The sequence below is a fragment of the Sorex fumeus genome, unplaced genomic scaffold, assembly GCF_029834395.1.
Source record: "Sorex fumeus unplaced genomic scaffold, SorFum_2.1 ptg000034l, whole genome shotgun sequence".
In the NCBI taxonomy this organism is placed as follows: Eukaryota; Metazoa; Chordata; class Mammalia; order Eulipotyphla; family Soricidae; genus Sorex; species Sorex fumeus.
In genome coordinates this window covers 3,118,771-3,139,330 of record NW_026606091.1, presented here as the reverse complement: position 1 = coordinate 3,139,330, position 20,560 = coordinate 3,118,771, and the positions used below count along the sequence as shown (strand labels likewise).

The 20,560-nt window shown below is 38.6% G+C and overlaps 1 protein-coding gene across 5 annotated transcripts in view; it reads left to right on the top strand.

Moving 5' to 3' along the window:
* The window catches only part of MPDZ (multiple PDZ domain crumbs cell polarity complex component), a 189,427-nt gene that overhangs the window by 27,612 nt on the left and 141,255 nt on the right, over positions 1-20,560 (top strand). For all 5 annotated transcript variants that reach the window (XM_056117064.1, XM_056117063.1, XM_056117062.1 and 2 more), the window contains exons 2-3: positions 12,554-12,630; positions 16,646-16,812. In XM_056117064.1, the coding sequence (XP_055973039.1) occupies positions 12,615-12,630; positions 16,646-16,812 (183 nt within the window). In that variant the 5' untranslated portion in view covers positions 12,554-12,614. The remainder of the gene's footprint in view (positions 1-12,553; positions 12,631-16,645; positions 16,813-20,560) is intronic.

Below are 20,560 nucleotides of genomic sequence, written 5' to 3'. Positions count from 1 at the left end.
GAGCTTACTCCTTACTCCTTCTGGGATCCTGGCTAGCTTGGGGGACCACAGAAAGTGCCAGGAATAGACCTCGGGTAGGTAGTGTGCAAGGCAAGTATCCTACCTGCTGCACTTTGGCCCCAGTTACCAACATTTTTGTTTGTTTACTGTTAACCTCTTATTTTTCAGTTGTAGCACTGTAGCACTGTCCTCCTGTTGTTCTTTGATTTGCTCGAGCGAGCGAGGACCAGTAACATCTCTATTGTGAAATTTGTTGTTACCGTTTTTGGCATATCAAATACACAACGCAACGGGGAGCTTGCCAGGCTCTGCCATGTGGGCAGGATACTCCCAGTAGCTTGCTGGGATCTCCGAGAGGAGCAGAGGAATTGAACCCAGGTCGGCCACGTGCAAGGCAAATGCCCTACCCTCTGTGCTATAGCTCCAGCCCACTATTTATGAAAATTAGTATTACATCGAATCATCATCACAGCCAATTCTCATGTAATACTCATTATTGTCTCGTGACTACTCTTGATTTTTCTGTTCCCTTCAAATTTTTAGAAGCAAATACCAGACATTTTAACCATCATATACATCGATATAACATCCCTATTAATTTTTATGTATGTATATAAATTACATTATGAATTTATTTCATTTAAAAATAGAGTCAACTATAGTTTTCCTTTATGGTGGTCCACACCTGACTGTGCTTGGAGAGCAAATGGTACAAGGGGTAGAACTCGGGGCATCTGAATGCAAAGAAATCCTCCATCTCCCCATCTTTCCATCCTCTAAAATCTGGGCTTTTTTTTTTCTCTCTCAAGTTCTTTTTAACTAACTCTTTAATCTGAGGCTATCATTTCCATTTTCCATCCTAAAAATGTAATAATTCTGTAATTGATTTTAGTGTGTTTATTTTTTTAATTTGCGTGTGACAAAAATATAAGAAAAGTAAATGCACTAAAATCAATTACAGTATTATTACATTTTTAGGATGGAAAATGGAAATGATAGCCTCAGATGGGGCTGGAGGGATAGCACAGCAGGTAGGGTGTTTGCCTCGCACGCAGTCAACCTGGGTTCGATTCCTCCATCCCTCTCAGAGAGCCTGACAAGCTGTCGGGAGTATCCCGCCCACATGGCAGAGCCTGGCAGGCTCCCCATGGCATATTCGATATGTTAAAAACAGTAACAAGTCTCACAATGGAGACGTTACTGGTGCCCGCTCGAGCAAATTGATGAACGGGAGAACAGTGCTATAGTGCTACAGTGACAAAAATACCTATACACATTTACATTTAGTATATTTCTTATATTTTAAAAATGAAAATAGCAACCAGTATTTTCAAATAATAATTTCAATTTTGAGATATTTTAATGTTTAATTGTTTACCTTATTCATATTTATTATGAATACAAAATTTAGCATATTTTCCTTTGTCTTTTTTTTCCATTGTTCCCATCATGTTTTAAATTGCTTGACTATTGCTTCAATACTTTTTTACCCTCCTGCTTTATAAATTGTAGGGTTCATTTCTACTTTTTTAAGATTTTTACTTAAGATTTTTTTACTTAAGATTTTTTTTTACTTAAGATTTTTTTTCTTTTTTACTTAAGATTTTTAACATACATATTTGGATTATTTTTCTAGTGCAATTTGAAGTGAAAGTATTTCTGTTCTCCTATGACTGGAATTTTAGCCAGAAATATTTTCATTATTTGCAAATGTTGTTCACAGTTACCATGGTTTCATTCATAGTATGAAACCTTCTTAGTGCACACATTCCTTTTTCAACCTCGGCTTTATGTTTTGTTTGGTTGAAACCTGGTGGTTTTATTGAGGCTTCGATAAAAACTGAAAGTTTTATGTTATTTAATTCACCGACCACAGTAGCAGCCGCACTGCACCTTTTTTCCTTCCTATTGTAACTCTATTATAGGAGTCTTTATTTTCTTAGTGGTACCATAAGGTCATCTTTGTAAACTCACTCAACTCCTCATTGAAAGTAGAGTATTTAGTTGAAATAAAGGAGAAAGGGTTACCTTTTAAGCAAGAATGCTAGAGGAGGTTGAGATACAGGGTTATGATACAACGCCTAAGGACGGAACACTGTTAGATTAGGTACGTTTGGATGGAACAAGCAGAGCCTCATAAAAATTACCTTTGTCAAAATGAAGTTCTCTGGAATACTGAATGTCAGTGAGTAGCCTGAGTTTCCTCTCATCGATTGTATTGGGTCTAAGTAGTACCTATTTATTTATTTTGCAGTGCTGAAGATTGAATCCAAGTCTCATGCGTGCAATAATGAATGCCTTTTTAAATGTCATCTATATTCATTCCTCACTCTATCTGTGGATTCGTTTTGCTCTTTTGTGACTCTAACTTGCATGCATGCCAGCTTTGCCTCTTCATTCTTCACTCGTCCTCTTTCGGTCCTTTCAAGTCTAACTCCACCACTAATTAGTATTTATCTTCTTCAGTTCTCAAGCTAAGACTCTTATCTGGTCTTACTTATAGTTTTGACATTGAGATTCTCTTTCATGGGCAGCTGACATCTGTATTTTCCATTGTGGTTGGAGAAGAGGGGCTTCACACAAGTTATGTGTGTGGTCGCAGACAACTTGATACAGTCGATGGTGGCAAGGTTGAAATCTGTCACTTTAGACTGATGTAACAAATTCCATGGACTCAGTGCTTGAAAGAGCAGAAATCTATTTCCTGAAAGTTTTAAGAGACTACAAGTCCAAGATTAGTTAATGCTGGTGAGGATGATATTCTTGGCTGGTGAATAGCCAATTTCTGACTGTATTTTCACCTGGTCTTTGTATTTTTATATGGATCGAGGGAAAGAATGGTGAGGAGAGAAAAGAGGAAGGGTGAAGAAGAGTAGGACAGAAAAGGGAGGGAGAAAAGAAGGAAATATAAGAAAGAAAAGGGAAGCGAGGAAGAGAAGGAAAAGAAGGAAGAAAGACGAAGGAAGGAAGCAAGGAAGGAAGGAATAAGCGAAGGAAGGAAGATGAAATGAGGAACAAAAGGAGGTGGTAGGGAAGAGGAAATTCTTATTGTAAACCAGCCAGTCCTTCTGGATTAGGACCACACCCATATAACCTAATTTAATGTCATAGTCTCTGGAAAGTGGTATAGATAGTCATCAGTGAAAAATTGTGAATTATGTATTCACTGTATCATTGTCATCCTGTTGTTTATAGATTTCCTTGAGCAGGCACCAGTAACGTCTCCATTTGTCCTAGCCCTGAGATTTTAGCAAGTGCCACATTGGAGACTCTTTCAGGGTCAGGGAAATGAGACCCATCATTTAGGCTTTGGCATATCAAATATGCCAGGGGGAGCTTGCCAGACTCTGCTGTGCAGGCAGGATAATCTCGGTAGCCTGCCGGGTCGCGTAAATGTGGCAGCGCACTTCAGGAGCTTGGTTTTACAGTCTCTGCATCTTGGCCGTTGATGGGATTGCGGGGGCAGTTGGTGGGAATAACTGCCTAGCTACTGAAAGATGGGGGATCTGGGTGGAGGCCAGTCCTGATCTGAGTAGACTTGGAGCTCTCAGTCCCGGGTCCTGCACACCTGGGTTCCTCTATGCATGAGGCTCATCCGAATGTGTGGAGAGTGGTCTTAGCATGGCTGTGGCTGGTTCCGGAGGTCTTTAGCTGCCGGGTCTCTGCTTGGAGTGGGAAGGGAAACTCAACACCCCCCTCCTCCCCCAAGGGGCCCTGGTGCGGACAGCCAGGCGCGGTGGCAGGAGACTGCAGGAGTTATGTATTAGAGAAATTATTCAGGAAAAAAAAAACTGAGAACTTAAACCTGGAGAGGCAATATTAGATTTTTTTTGTTGTTTTTGTTTTCTTTTTGCCTTTTGGATCATACCCAGCGATGCACAGGGGTTGCTCCTGACTCATGCACTCAGGAATTACTCCGAACGGTGCTCAGGGGACCATATGGGAAGCTGGGGATCGAACCTGTGTCAGCGTGTGCAAGGTAAACGCCCTACCCACTGTGCTATCATTCCAGCCCCTGTATAAGATTTTTTTTTAAATTTTGGTCAAATGCTTTGATGGCAAAGTGCTTAGGTGCTACATAATTCTTCCACAGCAGATATATAGGAACTGTCAGGTTACATCCGGATGCTGAAAAGGGTAGAACATTGCATGTAATATCAAATGTGATTTCCTATTCTGTAAAGTCAGACATTATATGTTTGGGGGGAATAACCTAAGAGAGGCAGAGGGGATTGGGGAGATGGCTCAATGGGTTAGGGCACATGGTTTGCATGTTGGAGCTTGGGTTTGACCTCTGGTACCACTTGTTTCCCAGAGCACTACTTGGAACAACCTTGGAGCACTGAGCAGGAGCTGGAAGTAACCAGACGTAGTGCTGAAAGGTGTGCCCACCCCAGTCATCTCCCTTCCACTCATATAAAAGAATGGAAGTGAATAAAGCTTTCTATCTATTCTAGAGAGTGTTTCTGGGACTTGCAGACTAGGCAGTACACCTTATATCTGGTCTATTTCTCCTGTAGCTCATCACAAGACAAGCAGGAGGCTGGCTTGGGTGTGGGATTTGTTTGCATGGCCTCTTCAGGGCAATTCTGGTCTCTCCCCTTTCCCACCTGGTAATCCGCCCCCCCCCCCCATTTTGTTTTTGTTTTTCTTTTTTTGTTGACTTGAAGCTAGCTACTGGCTTAGCAGTTTCTCAGAGTGGACACAGAAGAATAGGAGATTTCTCTTTCAGTCTACAATAGACCTTTTCCCAAATAATGTCACACTGAAGGCTAGACTCTCAACATGTCTTTACATCTGATGAAGAATCCTAAGATCCTGTAACTCAGCTGTTTAAACCCTTGGTGAAGACATATCTTTATTTCTTAAACAGTTTCACCACTGCTGTGTTTCTCTCTCTCTCTCTCTCTCCCTCTCTCTCTCTCTCTCTCTCTCTCTCTTTTTGCATCCTCTGTCTTCTGTGAGTAGTACCATCTAATTGGTACTAGCCAGAGAGGGAAAGATGAGTTTCATCCTAGACTCACCTTCTTTCTATAGTATCAAACTGTATTGTCATAGCGATCAACTCATTTTGAATAATTCTCCCATTTTTATTCTTTTATACTTTTGACTCTACTTTTGAAAGTGCCTCTGATGTATTCTTCTTAGTCCCATTTTCTGGTGGTTCCTTTTTTGTAGGTTTTTGACACCTTTCTTTACCAGAGTAATCTTTCTAAAAAAAAGTTTGGCTCTGGCACTGTACCAAAATAAACTTCGAAAATAAGTATCAAATTTTTTAAAAAAAGAATAATATGTAGGACTCTACTAGAGCCATGTATTTTATTTTGTCTTTTTTTCCCCTTTCCTTTTATTGCAGTCATATGGTCTGAGAGACTATTTGCAGAGCTTTGAAGGTGTGATATATTCTGGCCTATTTGGGAAGATATTCTGTCGCTTCTGCTATAACTTCTGCCTGTTCTTTAGGACTAATGCAGGGATCTCACCCCTTGGAAGCTTTCCCTAATTCTTCAGTTCAGGTTAGTTGGCCCATTTTTTTCCATCCTGAGTTTTGTTTACTTGATTTTTTTTAATAGTCTCCATTTCCAGACTCTGTCCTCATTTCTCTGTATCCCATTAGCACGTAGTCATACAGGCACCCCGTGTATGATGTTGAACTGGAAATTAGTTGAACTCGAGTTCCTTTTTTTAACCTTGTGACCCTTTCAGCATTTTTATGGTGTGCAGTATTTTTATATTTTTGCATTAGAAAGAATGGGCAAGACTATTCATTAGTATTTGAAATATTTTATACAGAGAAGTTTCTTTGATACTGGATTTTCTTTGATTTGGTTGAGCAAAATAAAATTAAGAAATTCTATTATTATTGAAGGAATTTGTTAGATGCATAAATGTCAACTGGAAAGTAAAAATACTTTCACAAATGCTTTTTTGACCAATGCTATGAAAGTGAGGGAAAAGTTCAAAGGAACAGATGCTAAAAGAAGGCTGTTTTCTCATGGGTGACAGCATGATGTTGGTGGGTAGTGTGTTGCTTTCCACTAAAGAATAATTTTTTGAGAAATAGTTCAGTAATGTGCTCCTAGAATATAAATTATTGGTGAAGGTATAAGTTACTGTCATGGTCAAATGACTTTATAACAGTCACTTGCAGGTGATTGTCACCTTGCCTTTGCTAACTCCAGGTAGTGCTATTAACAAGACAAATGCTAAATTTAAATGCAGTAACAGATGCTTTGTGGCTTTGACAAGTTACAAACCATTGCAGTGAAGTCTTACAATGTTATATTCCTTTTGCAGTCAGAATTGTTTAAGATAACAAGAAAATTGTATGCATTTGGGACAGTTTCTCTTAGTAGAGCTATTTTTAGTATAAAACATATTTGTGCTTGTTAGTTGCCATATACCCTGTATTGGGTACAATGATTTGTTTTATATTTCGAGCACTGACTCTTACTACATAGCAGTGGTGCCTACGCAGTAGCAGTACATCTTGTTAAAAAGTGAAACGATATCATCAATCAGTTCCTGTTTCAAAATATAGTCTCCTGTTTGATTTTCATTCCCAATTGAGAATAGTGTTATCAGTTGTTAGAATGCCATATGGCCTCAGCTAAAATTTTCAGATATTTCTGAAGGATTTGATAACTCTGTCATATTAAAATTTAACAGGAAGCATAAATGTCTTACATTAAAAATGTTGGTAAAGATTTAATTTTTAAGATTTTATATGATATAATGCCAGATATAATAATGAATGATCAGTTAACATTGAATTTTAGGTAATAAAAATTAGGGTATAGCATAAGTAGGTTTGAGGTATTGAATGGACTGTATACACACTAAATTTTTTTTAATATTAAATTTTACTCTTATTGAATCACTAAAAGATAGAGCATTACAAAGTTGTTCATGATTGGGTTTCAGTCACACAATGGTCCAACACTCATCCCTCTGCCAACACACTAAAAATTTAATGCTGGGAAGATAGTTTAAGTAGCATGTGTGAGGCCTTGAGTCTGATTACGTCACTTCCCGTAGTCTGGTATGCCTGAATATGTACTGCTTCACCCAAGCACTGCACTGTGTTGCCCAGCCAAGATTCTCCCATCAACTATTGCTGTAGCCCATGTCTATTAAAGAATGATTCACTCATGCAATTCATATTTAACTTGGTATTCTGATTTATTTAATTGCTAAATTTGGCAACTTTATGTAGCAGTGTATCACTGTCCTCCCATTGTTCATCAATTTACTGGAGGGGGCAGCAGTAACATCTCTATTGTGAGACTTGTTGTTACTGTTTTTGGAATATCGAATACATCATGGGTAGCTCGCCAGGCTCCGCTGTGCGGTCGGGATACTCTCAGTAGCTTGCCGGGATCTCTGAGAGGGATGGAGAAATTGAACCTGGGTCGGCCACGTGCAGGGCAAACAACCTTTTCGCTGTGCTGTTGCTCCAGCCATAGCAACTTTCTATTGGAAACTGTATATTGATAATTAAAAAAAAAGAAGTACAAGTTATCTTTTCAGATCCTTCCTCCCAACTCCGAATTCTACTACTAGTATCTTTGCAAAGTTTGCAGAAATGATGCTTTTCTAACCATCCACTGTCCATTTGATTTAAACATTTTCCAGAAACTTAATATGTTGTGCCATGTTTTTTGTTCTTTCTTCCTTTTTAAAATTTGGATTCTATTCCCATTATGTGATTTTTTTTTTTGCCAGGCAATGTGGAAAATATGTGGTTGTGTGGGTTTGAATTCAGGCAGGCTTGGATGCAAGTCTAATTTCTTTGGCTTACGAGCTTTGTGAATAGCCTCACTTGTTCTGTTTGCCTAATCTGCAAAATGGAGAAATAATATAAGAAGCAGTAGAGCATGGGGAGAACAGGGATGTTCAGTCTCTCCCTCTGTAGAATTCTCACCAACCAGGGCCCCTTGCAGTCAGCCGGCCACTTCCCTCTTCCTGTACAAAAAATTGTCAGTTTTTCTGAGTTTATATTTTATAAGGGCAAGAGAATAGGACTATTTTTTTCTGTAAACCAGACATCGGTGTATATTATTTTGTCTTTTTAAAATTTATGTATATAAACTTTTTATACTTAGTTTCAAGTTCAGAAAAAGTAGTGGGCTCAAGGCACCAACTATGGTACTGGGGATCAATCCCAGGTTGTCTGCATGCAAGGCAGGTATCCTTACCTACTGTACTGTCTCTCTAGCCCATACCACTCAAACTCCAGGGGGAAAAATTACTCAATAAGCTCCTCTCCCCACCCTGCAATACCTCAGAAATACTCCTTCTTTAAGCAAGCAATATAAAGCACCTCTAGCCACAAAGTAGGCTGCTTCTGCCCCCCCCATCATTTTAGCATCCTAATAAATATGAATGTTAAAATATCAGTTTATTTATTTTTATCTTTTTTTATTAGTTAAACACCATGAGGTACAGTTATAGACTTACAAATTTTTGTGCTTGGGTTTCAGTTATACAATGATCAAGTACCTATCCCTCCACTAGGGCCCATTTTCCACCACCACAGGTCTCAGTATCCCTCCCATCCCCCATCCCGGCCATCCCACCTTTCCTCTGTGGCCAGGCATTCCCTTTTGTTCTCTCTCTCTCTCCTTTTGGTTGCTGTGGTTTGCAGGAGAGGCATTGAGTGGCAATCATGTTTGGTCTATAGTCTCCTTTCAGCGTGCTTCTCCCATCCTGGGAGGATCCTCCCAACACCCTTTATTTGGTGCTCCCTTCTATAGCTTACCTCCCTTTTCCCATAGCATGTGTGGCTGGCCTCCAAGCCATGGAGCAAAATTCCTGGTACTAATCTCAGTCACTCTTGGGTGTTAGTCTCCTATTTTGTTACTTTATGTTCCCCAGATGAATGCAATCTTTCTGTGTCTATCCCGCTCTTTCTGACTCATTTCGCTTAACATGATACTTTCCATGTAGTATCACTTGGATGTAAATTTCATGACTTCATCTTTTCTAACAGCTACATAGTACTCCATTGTGTAAATGTACCAAAGTTTCTTTAACCAGTCATCTGTTCTCGGACACTCACGTTTTTTCCAGATTCTGGTTATTGTAAAGAGTGCTGCAATGAACAAACAAGTGCAGATGTCACTTCGACTATACTTTTTTTCCTCTTTGGGATATATTCCCAGGAGTGGTATTGCTGGGTTAAATGGGAGCTCAATTTCTAATTTTTTGAGAATCGTTCATAATGTTTTCCAAAAGGGTTGAACCAGTCGGCATTCCCACCAGCAGTGAAGGAGGGTCCCTTTCTCGCCACATCTGCGCCAGCATCGGTTGCTTTTTTTCTTGTGGATATGGGCCAGTCTCTGAGGTGTGAGATGGTATCTCATTGTTGTTTTGATCTGCATCTCCCTGATGATTAATGATGTAGAGTATTTTCTCATGTGCCTTTTGGCCATTCGGATTTCTTCTTTGCAAAAGTTTCTGTTCATTTTGTTGCCCCATTTTTTGATGGGGTTGGATGTTTTCTTCTTGTGGAGTTCAACCAATACCTTGTATATCCTTGATATCAACCCCTTGTCGGACGTGTATTCAGCGAATATCCTTTCCCATTCTGTAAATTGTCTTTGTATTTTGGTCACTGTTTCTTTTGAGGTGCAGAAGCTTCTTAGTTTAAGATAGTCCCATTTGCCTATCTTTTTTTCACTTGCTTGGCCAGTGGTGTGACATCTTTGAAGACACCATTAACTTCAATATCATGGAGGATTTTGCCAACTTTTTCTTCAATGAACTTAATGGATTCTGGTCTGATAAAAGTTCAGTTTATTTTTAATACCATGTATGTCTTTCTCCAGAAAAACCATAGCAATATTTTGAACTGGCATGCTTATTTATATCATCTCAGGAATAAGCCAGAGTATATATTTTACTGTTGGGAGTTATTTCGAAGCTGGAAATTGGTATACTTTATTATAGCACAGTGGGTAGGGCATTTGCGTTGCATGTGGCCGACCCAGGTTTGATTTCTCTGCCCCTCTCAGAGAGCCCGGCAAGCTACTGAGAGTAGCCCGCCCTCATGGCAGAGCCTGGCAAGCTCCCTGTGGCACTTTGATATATCAAAAACAGTATCAAGTCTCAAAATGGAGACGTCACTGGTGTTTGCTTGAGCAAATCGATGAACAACGTGAGTACAGTGCTACGGTGCTATTAATCACAATATAACCAATAAGAAATTTTCCTTTTTTTAGAAAGTTAAAGTTCAAATGATATTCAACTTTCTCATGGTTATATCCTTATTTAGGTTTTATTCCAGATTAGAACCTGTCACCTATCTTCTTGACACCAACACATGCCAGTATTTGAATTATGTGATTGTTTTGAAATTTGTGTATTTGGTTGTTTTGGGTTTTTTTTTTGCCACATATGGTGACACACAATGCTTACTCCTGCTGGATCATGTGGGGTGCTGTGCGTCAGATTCTGACTGGATAATGTGCAAGGCAAGACAAGCATGGGACCCACTCAAGTCCCTGGATTTTGTGGTTTTGAAAGTGCATTATAAATTGGGGTCAATAAATACTCTAATTATTCACTGCTAATTGCACGCATTGATGATCTATGCATCATTTTGTAAATATTCTACCATTTCCCTAAAGATTTTTCTGTTAAGAGGTAACAGAAGGCAACCTGTTCCTTCTTGGAGAAATCCTTTCATGTGGTATGAAATCTTTTCTCCCTGAAGGAGTGACTGATGAACTCCACAATGACTCAGTGTCTCTGCAAAGCAACACTATGACAGTCTTTCCCAGGGTGGACAGTCTGCCTGGGGTGCTTTAATGATGGGGAGGGACGCATATGCTGCCCGAGTCCATGTGGTGCTTGCGCCCACTGACTGAACACGTGTTGCCCGCATCTCCCCTCTTGAGATGTGTACTTTCATGCTTTCCTGTCTAACACTGGGGTGTGTGTAGGGGCTCTCTCTGCCCCTGAAGAAGCCCGCATTCTCTCTTGAGTGCATTACTCTGTCTCTTTTACTCTCCACTGTCTCCCACTTTTCCTTCTTCCCTCCAAAAACCCTCCAAATAAAATCTGTTTTACTTAAAAAAAAATGATGGGGAGGGGGCAGTAGTAGCCTCCAGTGTAATTGGGTGTTATTCATATTGTTTGTTTAAAGCGGGAGTATTTTGAAGTAGGGCAGGGTTGGGGGAGCAGATTGCTGAGTAATTTTCCCCCCTGAAATTTGGTGGTATGGGCTGGAGAGACAGTACAGTGGGTAAGGACACTTGCCTTGTATGCAGACAATCTGGGATTGATCCCCAGATTGGTATCCTGAGCCCCTCCAGAAGTGATCTCTGAGCACGGAGCCAGGAATAAGCCCTGAGCACTGCCAGTAGTGGCCCTAAAACAAAGCAGAAAAATAGGGTGATAGGCCAAATAAATTTTGGAGGAGCCTAGTCACTATGGAAACATTTGTGGCAAATTTGGTGACAGCAAAGATTAAGGATGTGTTGACTTGGGCTACCCTAGAGCACTCAAGATTTTAGAGTTACAGTGCTCTCTTACTTGATTACAGTGTATCTGAAGCTACTCAGTTGGTTTTAACACCAGGAATCACAAATGACAAAGAGCAGAGTTACATTTATCATGTGGAGTGGTGCTGGGAATTGAACCGGTGGCCTTACACCTACAAAACAGCTGCTTCACCACTGTGCTCTTTCTGGGCGCTCTGCGTAGTCAGCAGTTGAGAAGGCTCTAGATAATTTTGAGAGAAAGATGATATCTGTTGAAGAATTTGAGAGGTTTTATGAATTGGAAAGAAGGTAACACTATAGGAACTTATTTTGAAATCCTTTGAAAAATCTTCCATTTCAGACTATGTTTATTTCTTTTATTGGGGGTCTGTGATAATGTATTATCTTTTAGTGATCCACATACCATGTGAAGTGTCACATTCATTTTCTAATTATTTTGTGTGTTTTATAAAGCCAGTTTTTTTTCATATTTGCATGAAAAAAAAAAGGATGTTCGCATGTAAAAGACAGGGTCACATGTTACACTTTTTTTTTCTCATCAGACCCAGTGGGACTCAACGCTTAATTCTGGTTCTGTTCTCAGGGTTCATTTCTGGCAGGACTCAGGGAACCATATGAGTCAGCTGTGTGCTAGGCAAGCGTCCTATCCACTGTACGATAGCTCTGATCTTACATATTATACTTTTTATTTTTGTTTACACACAGAATATCTCATAAAGAGTTAACTAATCTCCTTACTCTAACTAGAATCTTGGAATCAGTTCAAGTTAGAGTGATCTGCATTAACTACTTAAAGAAATACTTTGCACATATTTTCTGCCACCTCATTTAAAGTAGATTCCATCTTTTATCTTACCATGCACACATCTGCAGATATAAGATGATTTATAATATATTTTAAAGCAATTGCCTTTTGATCTATAAAGAAAATTATCTTCAATTTGATTAGCCAGGATTGTTTTCAGGGATCAAAGGAATTAACGTAGTAATAGGTGTTAAAGTCTTCTTAAAACCTAACTATTCCATTCAATTTTGTTTCTCTCCAGACTTCCATATAGTTGCTGTTCATAATCATTCTAGAGAACAACACTGAACTTTGAAAAAAAAATGTTTGAAACTATAGGTAAGACCTGCCTTTCCTGGTTACTTGTATGAGAAACTAAATGAGTTGGGGACGTTGCATAGGTTTCAGGGGTACATGCTTTGTGTGCATATGGAATCTTGATTTGATCCCTGGCATTGCATGGCTCTCCTGAGGGTAGCCTTGGAGGTTCTTGAACACTGCCTGGGGAGCCCTCCTTGTCCCCAAGCACTGCCCGGGTAGCACTGGTGTCTTCAGTAGCAGTGCCTGAGACTGAGCGGTACTGCGTTGCTGGGCCCTAGCACTGAACCATGTGTCTTGCAGCATTGTTGCCCTGATATAACTGGGTGTGATCTCCAGCATTCCCGATATATGCTGACAAGGCCACCCTGTGAAATAAATATTTTTTTTATGTAGGGGTACTGCTATTTATTCAGCCACTAATTAGGCTGATTGAATTGTGCATGAACTCCACCTTAATTTTTTTTCTCATTTTTTATAATTTTATTTATTGAATCACCGTGAGAGCAGTTACAAAGCTTGGTCTTGGTCATACAATGAAACACTCGTATCTTCACCAGTGCCCATTCTCCACCACCAAACCCCCCAGTAGATACCCATCCCACACCCTCCCCCTACCTGTGGGACAAATGATTTCCAAATTATTCTTTCTCTCTACTTTGATTACATTCAATATTTTGACAACAGACTCACCAATATTACTTGGGATTTCACACCAACACTTAGATCTGCCGAAAAGGCAATAGTAGACAATTTGTTTTCTATTGCTGGTTGTGCAGCTGCAATAGTGGCCGTGCAGTTTTGAAATTCCGAAATTTTAACAATTAAATCTGGAGGGATTTCTTGCCAAAACCTGCTGGGTTCCGAGATTTGTTCTTGAGTCTCTGGGATCATGGCCATTAAGCTGCTTGATAAGGAGCCAGAGAGGTTGTTCGTGGGTGGTGACTCGGGGTCTTGTTGGGACGGGGAGGGAAGGGCCAGCTCCACCCTCATCCCATGAGACCCTGTGTGTCTCGTTGCTACGGGCCCAAACCTGACTGTCCAGTAGCCTCTGGAGGATGGCAGCCACCGAACTGCCAAGAGCGAGCAGGTGAGGGACAGTGCCCTTTCCCCCCTGGGGTGGTCCGGCAACAGTAACCTGTGTCTGCAGGGTCCAGACACATTTCTACCAAAAGCCACTGGGTTCTTTAAGATTTGTTTCTGAGTCTCTGGGATCATGGTCGTTAAGCAGCTTGATCAGGAGCCAGAGAGGCCGTTGGTGGGTAGCAACTCAGGGTCTCCTTGGGATGGGAAGTAAAGGGCAGGCTCCACCCCCATCCTGTGAGGCCCCATATGTCTCATTACTGCGGGCCCAAACCTGACTGTCCAGTAGCCTCCTGAGGATGGTGTCCACCGGGCTGCCAGGGTGAACAGGCCAAGGCATGAAATCTATTCCAATCTGGGGTGGTCCATTGCTGGTAACCTACTGCAGGGATGGACACGTTTCTGCCAAAAGCCGCTGGGTTCTGAGATTTGTTCTGAGTCTCTGAAATCATGGCCATTAAGCAGTTCCATCAGGAACCAGAGAGGCCATGCCTCCAATTATATAGCTGAGCTGGATGTGGTTTTTGTGTGTGTCTCCCACATACCTAACTTTTGGCCGTTTACTTTCTTGGTAAACTTTGCCCAACTTGTTGGGGTCTGGCCAAAGGCACAGCAGCAATTTGGGGGCATCTGGAAGTCTGAAGGCGCCATCAGGCTATTGATGCAGTCACCTCTCAGGTGCAGATTGACCGGCTGGCGGCACCATACCCCCGAAATCAATAAACATTTTAAAACACATGGAGTTTGTTTTCTTTTCCATTTGTATCTTTGAAATATGGTAAGTTATACAGAGAATGATTCTGTCTGTAGTTACCATTTTGGGTCCAAAAGATAGTAAAGCAGGCAAGGCACTAGCATTGCATACGGCCAGTCCTGGTTTGATCCTGGGCACTGCATAGAGCATCCTGAGCCCTGCCAGGAGTAATCACTGAGCACAGAGCCAGAGGTAAGCCATGAACACTGCTCCAATTTTTTTTTAAAGCAACTTAAATGTAGTTACCTATGAAAAGTTCTTGTCAAGTTCTTGTTACTAGGGTAATGTTTTTCTGCATTTGGAAATTTTCATTTGAAATGTTATGTAAGAGAAAAATCTCATAATTTATGAGCACAAGTTAGAAGTATGTGATATATTCTACCATTAATTGGTTTTAATAAAGACTATTGTAAGTACAAGTCTTGTTTATTGACTAAAATTTTTAAATGATTAATTTTGGAACTCAAAAACTTAACAGTGTTTTTATTGCTAAAAGAAGTCTGTTGCCTGTGTTTCTTACTTTATTTGTACTAGGTAAATTACTACTGAGCATTGCTTTTAAGTTGATAAGATAGCAGTTGCACTTAACCCCACAGATACTTGAAATGATTAAATCTAGCTTTATTTTTGCACGATGCTGTTTAGGTCCAAACAACCACATTTTCCATGCTCAGGCACTGATTTTTCTTTGCTGTGCTCTTTGTTTTAGAGAAACTAGCTGATGTCGTTATTTTCAGGTAGTTCAATTCCGGTATAGTCAGTCCCTTATTGTATCTCATCTTATACCCCTTCCCTCTCCTATTCTGCTGCCCTGATGATCTCTCCTGCTGCCATGGCAGCTGAAAATTTTCAGGAGTCGATTTAGAGGGAGTGTCAGGGGAAGCAAAAGGAACTGTTTCCTGACCTTGAGACTCATTACTCTAGCTTTTGTTCCTACTCCTTTACTGGTAATGAAAACACATGCATGTTATTTCTTCTATCACCAATTTTGTACTAAAATCACACATCATACAAACTACTAGTCTGCCAGAGAAGTTCTTCATAAGAAAGCAGAAAGCAAAGGGGTCTGCACATAAAAAGCAAGTGCTCTAGCGCTGACCTACACCCCCAGTACTAGTGATATAGTTAAATGTATACTTTTTGTTTTAAACAAACAAACAAACAAACAAACAAACAACTTGATTTCACCTCATCTCAATTTGGCTGTTTGAGGGAAATGCTTTAAAATATTATTTGCGGTACACACTTAATGATGGCAGCATACATATAAGATGCTGCTTTGTATTGGGATGTACTATTCAGAGCATTCACATTTAAGATTCATAAATACATAAGGAACAGTGCTACAGTGCTACAAATATATAAGGTGATCAATAAATAAATTGTATTGATTTGATAAATATGCAAATGTACTACTTAACATTGAGGAAAGACATTTAGAGTATTAAACTGTAGAGATTAAGCTAGGTTTTTTCCTTTTTTTTGGCGTGAGGTCATTACTGGCTGTGCTTAGGGGTTTACTCCCATCTATGGGCTCAGGGATCATTCCTGGCAGTGCTCGGCGGAGGGGGGCTGTATGTGATGTCAGGAATTGAACCCAGGTTGGTTGTGTGCAAAGCAGGTGCCCTAACCCTTTACTATTTCTCCAGCCCATAAAAAGCAGTTTTTAAGTGAATATGCATTATTCTAATATACTCTAAATTCTCATGCATAATATGCATTATTCCTTATTCTATTAAATTTTCAATTTGCTCGATATATTACTTACCAGTTATTTATATCTACATATTAGTGAGTAATCTTAAGAACTTATATACAAATAACTTATTTTAACATTGAAAAATCAGCACTGCCAGATCACAGTGTTTGTTTTTCAGTAAATATAACAATATAACAGAGAAGTTTAAGTAATTGATATTGTACTTCAGGTATCCATCTGTATTCACTTCTGTACTTCACAAAAACTTTCTGCACACGGCATATGCTATAACCAGTTCTTTGTTTTCAAATTGTCTGATTTTCTTACTAGATCTCAAGGTTTAAACAATATATTTATAGTCACATTTACAGACCATCCATCTAACTCCAGTCAATTTTCTGTTCTAAAAAAGGAGTAGTTTTAGTATTTTTAAAGTCATGGATTGATGTATGTCTTTTGATTTGAACCTTCTTATTGACTAATGCTCCTTTTTGGTGTAGACAAGAATCGGGCTCTACAGGCAGCAGAGCGCTTACAAGCCAAACTTCGAGAACGTGGAGATGTAGCAAATGAAGATAAACTGAACCTCCTCAAGTCAGTCTTGCAGAGCCCTCTCTTCAGTCAGATTCTGAACCTTCAGACTTCTGTACAACAGCTCAAAGACCAGGTAGACCATCCGAGCATCTTTCACCTACTCTAGATGTTCATGGCAGGGCTTAGATGTGCCAAAAGGCTCATATATTTCGGAAAGGCTGATTTTTGTAACTGTTAATGAATAGTTAATGAAGTAATTTAAACCTCCAAAGGAGACATTCAGATTCACTGTGGCTTCCCCTCACCAGTTATTTTTGTAATGGTTGTTGCTGTATGTTGCAGATGATATGACATTGTGTTGAAAGCTGTGTGGCTGCTGAAGAATGAGCTCCTACAGGAGAGGGGATGATAAAAATATGTTTAGGGTAGATGGCTATAGTTTTGGGTTCTATCATCACGAAGGCTCATTGTTCGTGTGGTCTTGCTCATTCAGATTCAGATTTTCAATACTCTTACAAGATTTTAGATAAGCCTGGATTTGCATGTGTAATCGTGTGTGTGAGGAAGGGAAATCACCTCTATTTTGACAGTAGAAGGAATAATTACATTGTCATCAGTTAGAGGAATTGCAATTCTCACTTCTTAAGAGAGTGTAAGTAGCAATTGCTTCCATGACAGCATCAGATGGTGATAAACATTAGAACTTCTAAATGTAACACTGTGGGTTTTTTTTCCCTGTAAAAATTGTGAGCATTAAAGAGTCCTAGCATTTATATTAAAATTGAAGCATATCACAATGACAGAATAAAAACTGAAGTCAGATGTTCTTTGAACTTACTTAATTTACTCACCATTTCTCAGGTTTAAAAAAAACATTTTAAAAATGATTATTATTCTCACAAGGTTTGAAGTCAATTATGCATTAGTCCAAATTAATTCTCATTCTAATATTTTTAGCATTAATTTTATGGTTATGGATGACATTCTAGCAAATAAACTGCCTTCAGAGGTTAAAAATGAAACTTGAAGACTAGTTTCATAATTCAGTGAAAGAATAGCTCCAAGTGAAACTAAAAGTGCCAAATGAGATAGAAGAATAATATAGAAAGAATTAATGTAATGCCATGTAAGTCTTTAACCTATATAATCAAGTAATCAATAAACAAATCAAGAATACTCTTTAAAAATATTTATCTGTAGTGAATTTTTACTGCAGGAGCTTAAAAATATGTAGTTGTGTTCCCTTTGCAAGTTATTAAGACAATTGCATTTAGATACTTACTTTCAGAAGGGCTTATCTTTTGGAGAAACCAGTGGTTTGAATCTAATCATACTTATGTACAAAATTATATGGTTTTTTCAGACAGTGTGAAGTTTTAACAGATGTCTTCTCCACTTATTGCATTATGTGAAAATATCTTAGAATGAGAGGAAATTTTTGAGACAAATAGAAAATTAGCAAGTATGTTAGGAAGATCTACTAGTCGTGTGAGACAATTATCAACAATTTTCCTTTTAGCTAGTATGTTGTGTTTGAAATAGTGATTTGTACTTATGTTGTCTGCAGAAAGGATACATAAATCTATTCATGGAAAATGTTTCACCATTTTCAAAGAGAAATTGAATATGGAGTTTAAACTCTAAGTGTCCCATGTGATTAGCTGAACTATTTTTAGAATTTGATTGAGTATAGTATTGTTGAGCCTTGTTATCTGAAACTTAAGTTTAGTGTAATATTATTGATAATGGCCAGAGTAAGACGAAGTTAGTTGTGAGATTTGTGAATTCCGTGGTGTATATTATAGAATTTTATAATTTCTTTAGCTGCATCTTCAATTGGAGAAAAAAAAGTTGATGTGAAAGGAACCAAACCCATATAACTCAATATTTTTCTTATGACAACCATATAGAGGTTAAAGGACTTGTTTGTATGAGTAGGCCTCACACTTAATACTCTTGGCTTCCTTTGGCCTTTCCTCCTTTTTTTTTTTTTTTTGAGAACTGCAGCCTGCCTGGCATCTTATTTTTCCCAAACAATGATAAAGACTGACACTTGGTTATTAGCTGCTGAGCTTCTTTTTAATAGGTGCTGGGGATGGGAAGAGTGTGAATTAGTCTGTTTATTCATTTGTGATGCAAACAAATGAATCAAACCTAAAGCCACATGCATTCAAGGCATGTGCTCCACCACCAAGCTATTATAGTTCTCCCACTCTGCTTTTATTTATTTATATTTTTATAAAAATACAGATTTATCATTTTAAAGTTTCAAAGGTCAGATATCTGAAATAAGACAGAGAGGCTTAAAAACTACATGTATCTTCAGGACTGGCTCCTTCTGGAAACTTAAGGGGTTTCTATGCAATCTTTCAACTTCTTTGCCCCTTCTAGCTTGTATTTTGTGGCTTAAGGCATGGCATTCTAATTTTTACTTTCATCATCTGAAGTCACTTCATTCTCCTTTGTCAGATATTCCTCTGCCTCACTTCAGAGTTTAAAACTTGAAGCAGCATAGCATTATATCATGTTTTAGGTATTCGTTATTATAAATCAACATTTGCATGTATAACATTAAGAATTTAATTTCTGTTAAAGACATTGTTACTGGCTCAGATTTTAAGTCTTTCTAACTTTAGTCTCCCTTATTTTCTAATTCAGATTCAGGTTTTTGTAAGGATTAGATAGAAATATTCTAAATTTATCTTACACTCAAACTTTCTATGCAATCTTCCAACTTCTAATTTCTTAATATTCATAATTCAATATTTAATTACCTAAGAACTGAAATTTGTTTTGTTTTAAAATGGGTATCAATACAAGTTTAATTAATTATTAGCATTTTATTATCTTAAAACAAAATTATTTTTTTACATATATAATTTTTTATGCATGACAGGTTTAAGTTACTGTTTCCATCTGTTTTGGTATTCCTGGAAAATTTCATCCCTTTGATATTCCTCCACCTTTTTAATCTACTTGTCTTTTAGACAGTCTAGTGAAATCTTTCAGACAGTGAATGGAATAGCCTGAGGTTTATTCATCGTACTGGTGTATATGAACTTAGAGTTTCATTAATGACAGATGTTCATATGCCATGTTGAATTAAGTCTCCAATTTTTTTCTCCTGTGATTCTTCTAATTACTTTTTTCAATAATGTTCAATTCTTTCCAGTTTGCTTCTTCAGTATTAAGAGTGCCCTTAGAAATCAAAGTGTTTCCCTTTGGCAAATTAACCACTTGTCAGGTGTGTAACTGAGAGGGCAAAAGAGCCATGCCCTGAAGGGATGTGCTATTTAAATATTGTCAAAAATATTAACAGGTTTGAGAGTATAATTGATGCCTCTGTTTAACTCTGCCACATTGTGTATTGTTCTAACCCGCCAGCGAAAAGGATGTGTGCTATTAATCCTGAATAATCTCTAATAGCTCCAGTTCATTTTCTACTGCATGATTCCTGTTTAAGTGAAGAGAAAAAAAGGAACTGTGACTGTATGTTAATGATCTGTCAAATGCAAATTCTCGAGTAGTGTCCTCACTGTCACCTAGTCATCACAGCTAATAACTGCAGGGTTTAATGTGTATTCATGACAAAAATCCAGCTATTGTAGGGCAAATAAACATGTTAACAGTTTAGTAAGAAACTTGTCAGCCACGAGAATATTGAATTTGCATACTTGTATGATGTTTCTCCAATCCAGTCTATACGTAGAGCTGCTTTTCAGATTGTCTCTCGTGATGCATTGACCGCAGGCACTAATTCAAATGTGCTTTTTAGTATGAAACATTTTCATTTGAAAATTGTGAATTAAGATGATCAATGTCAATTGAGCATTAGTGCTTCCAAATTGTCATTAAAAAATATGTGGCAACAGAGACCAGTT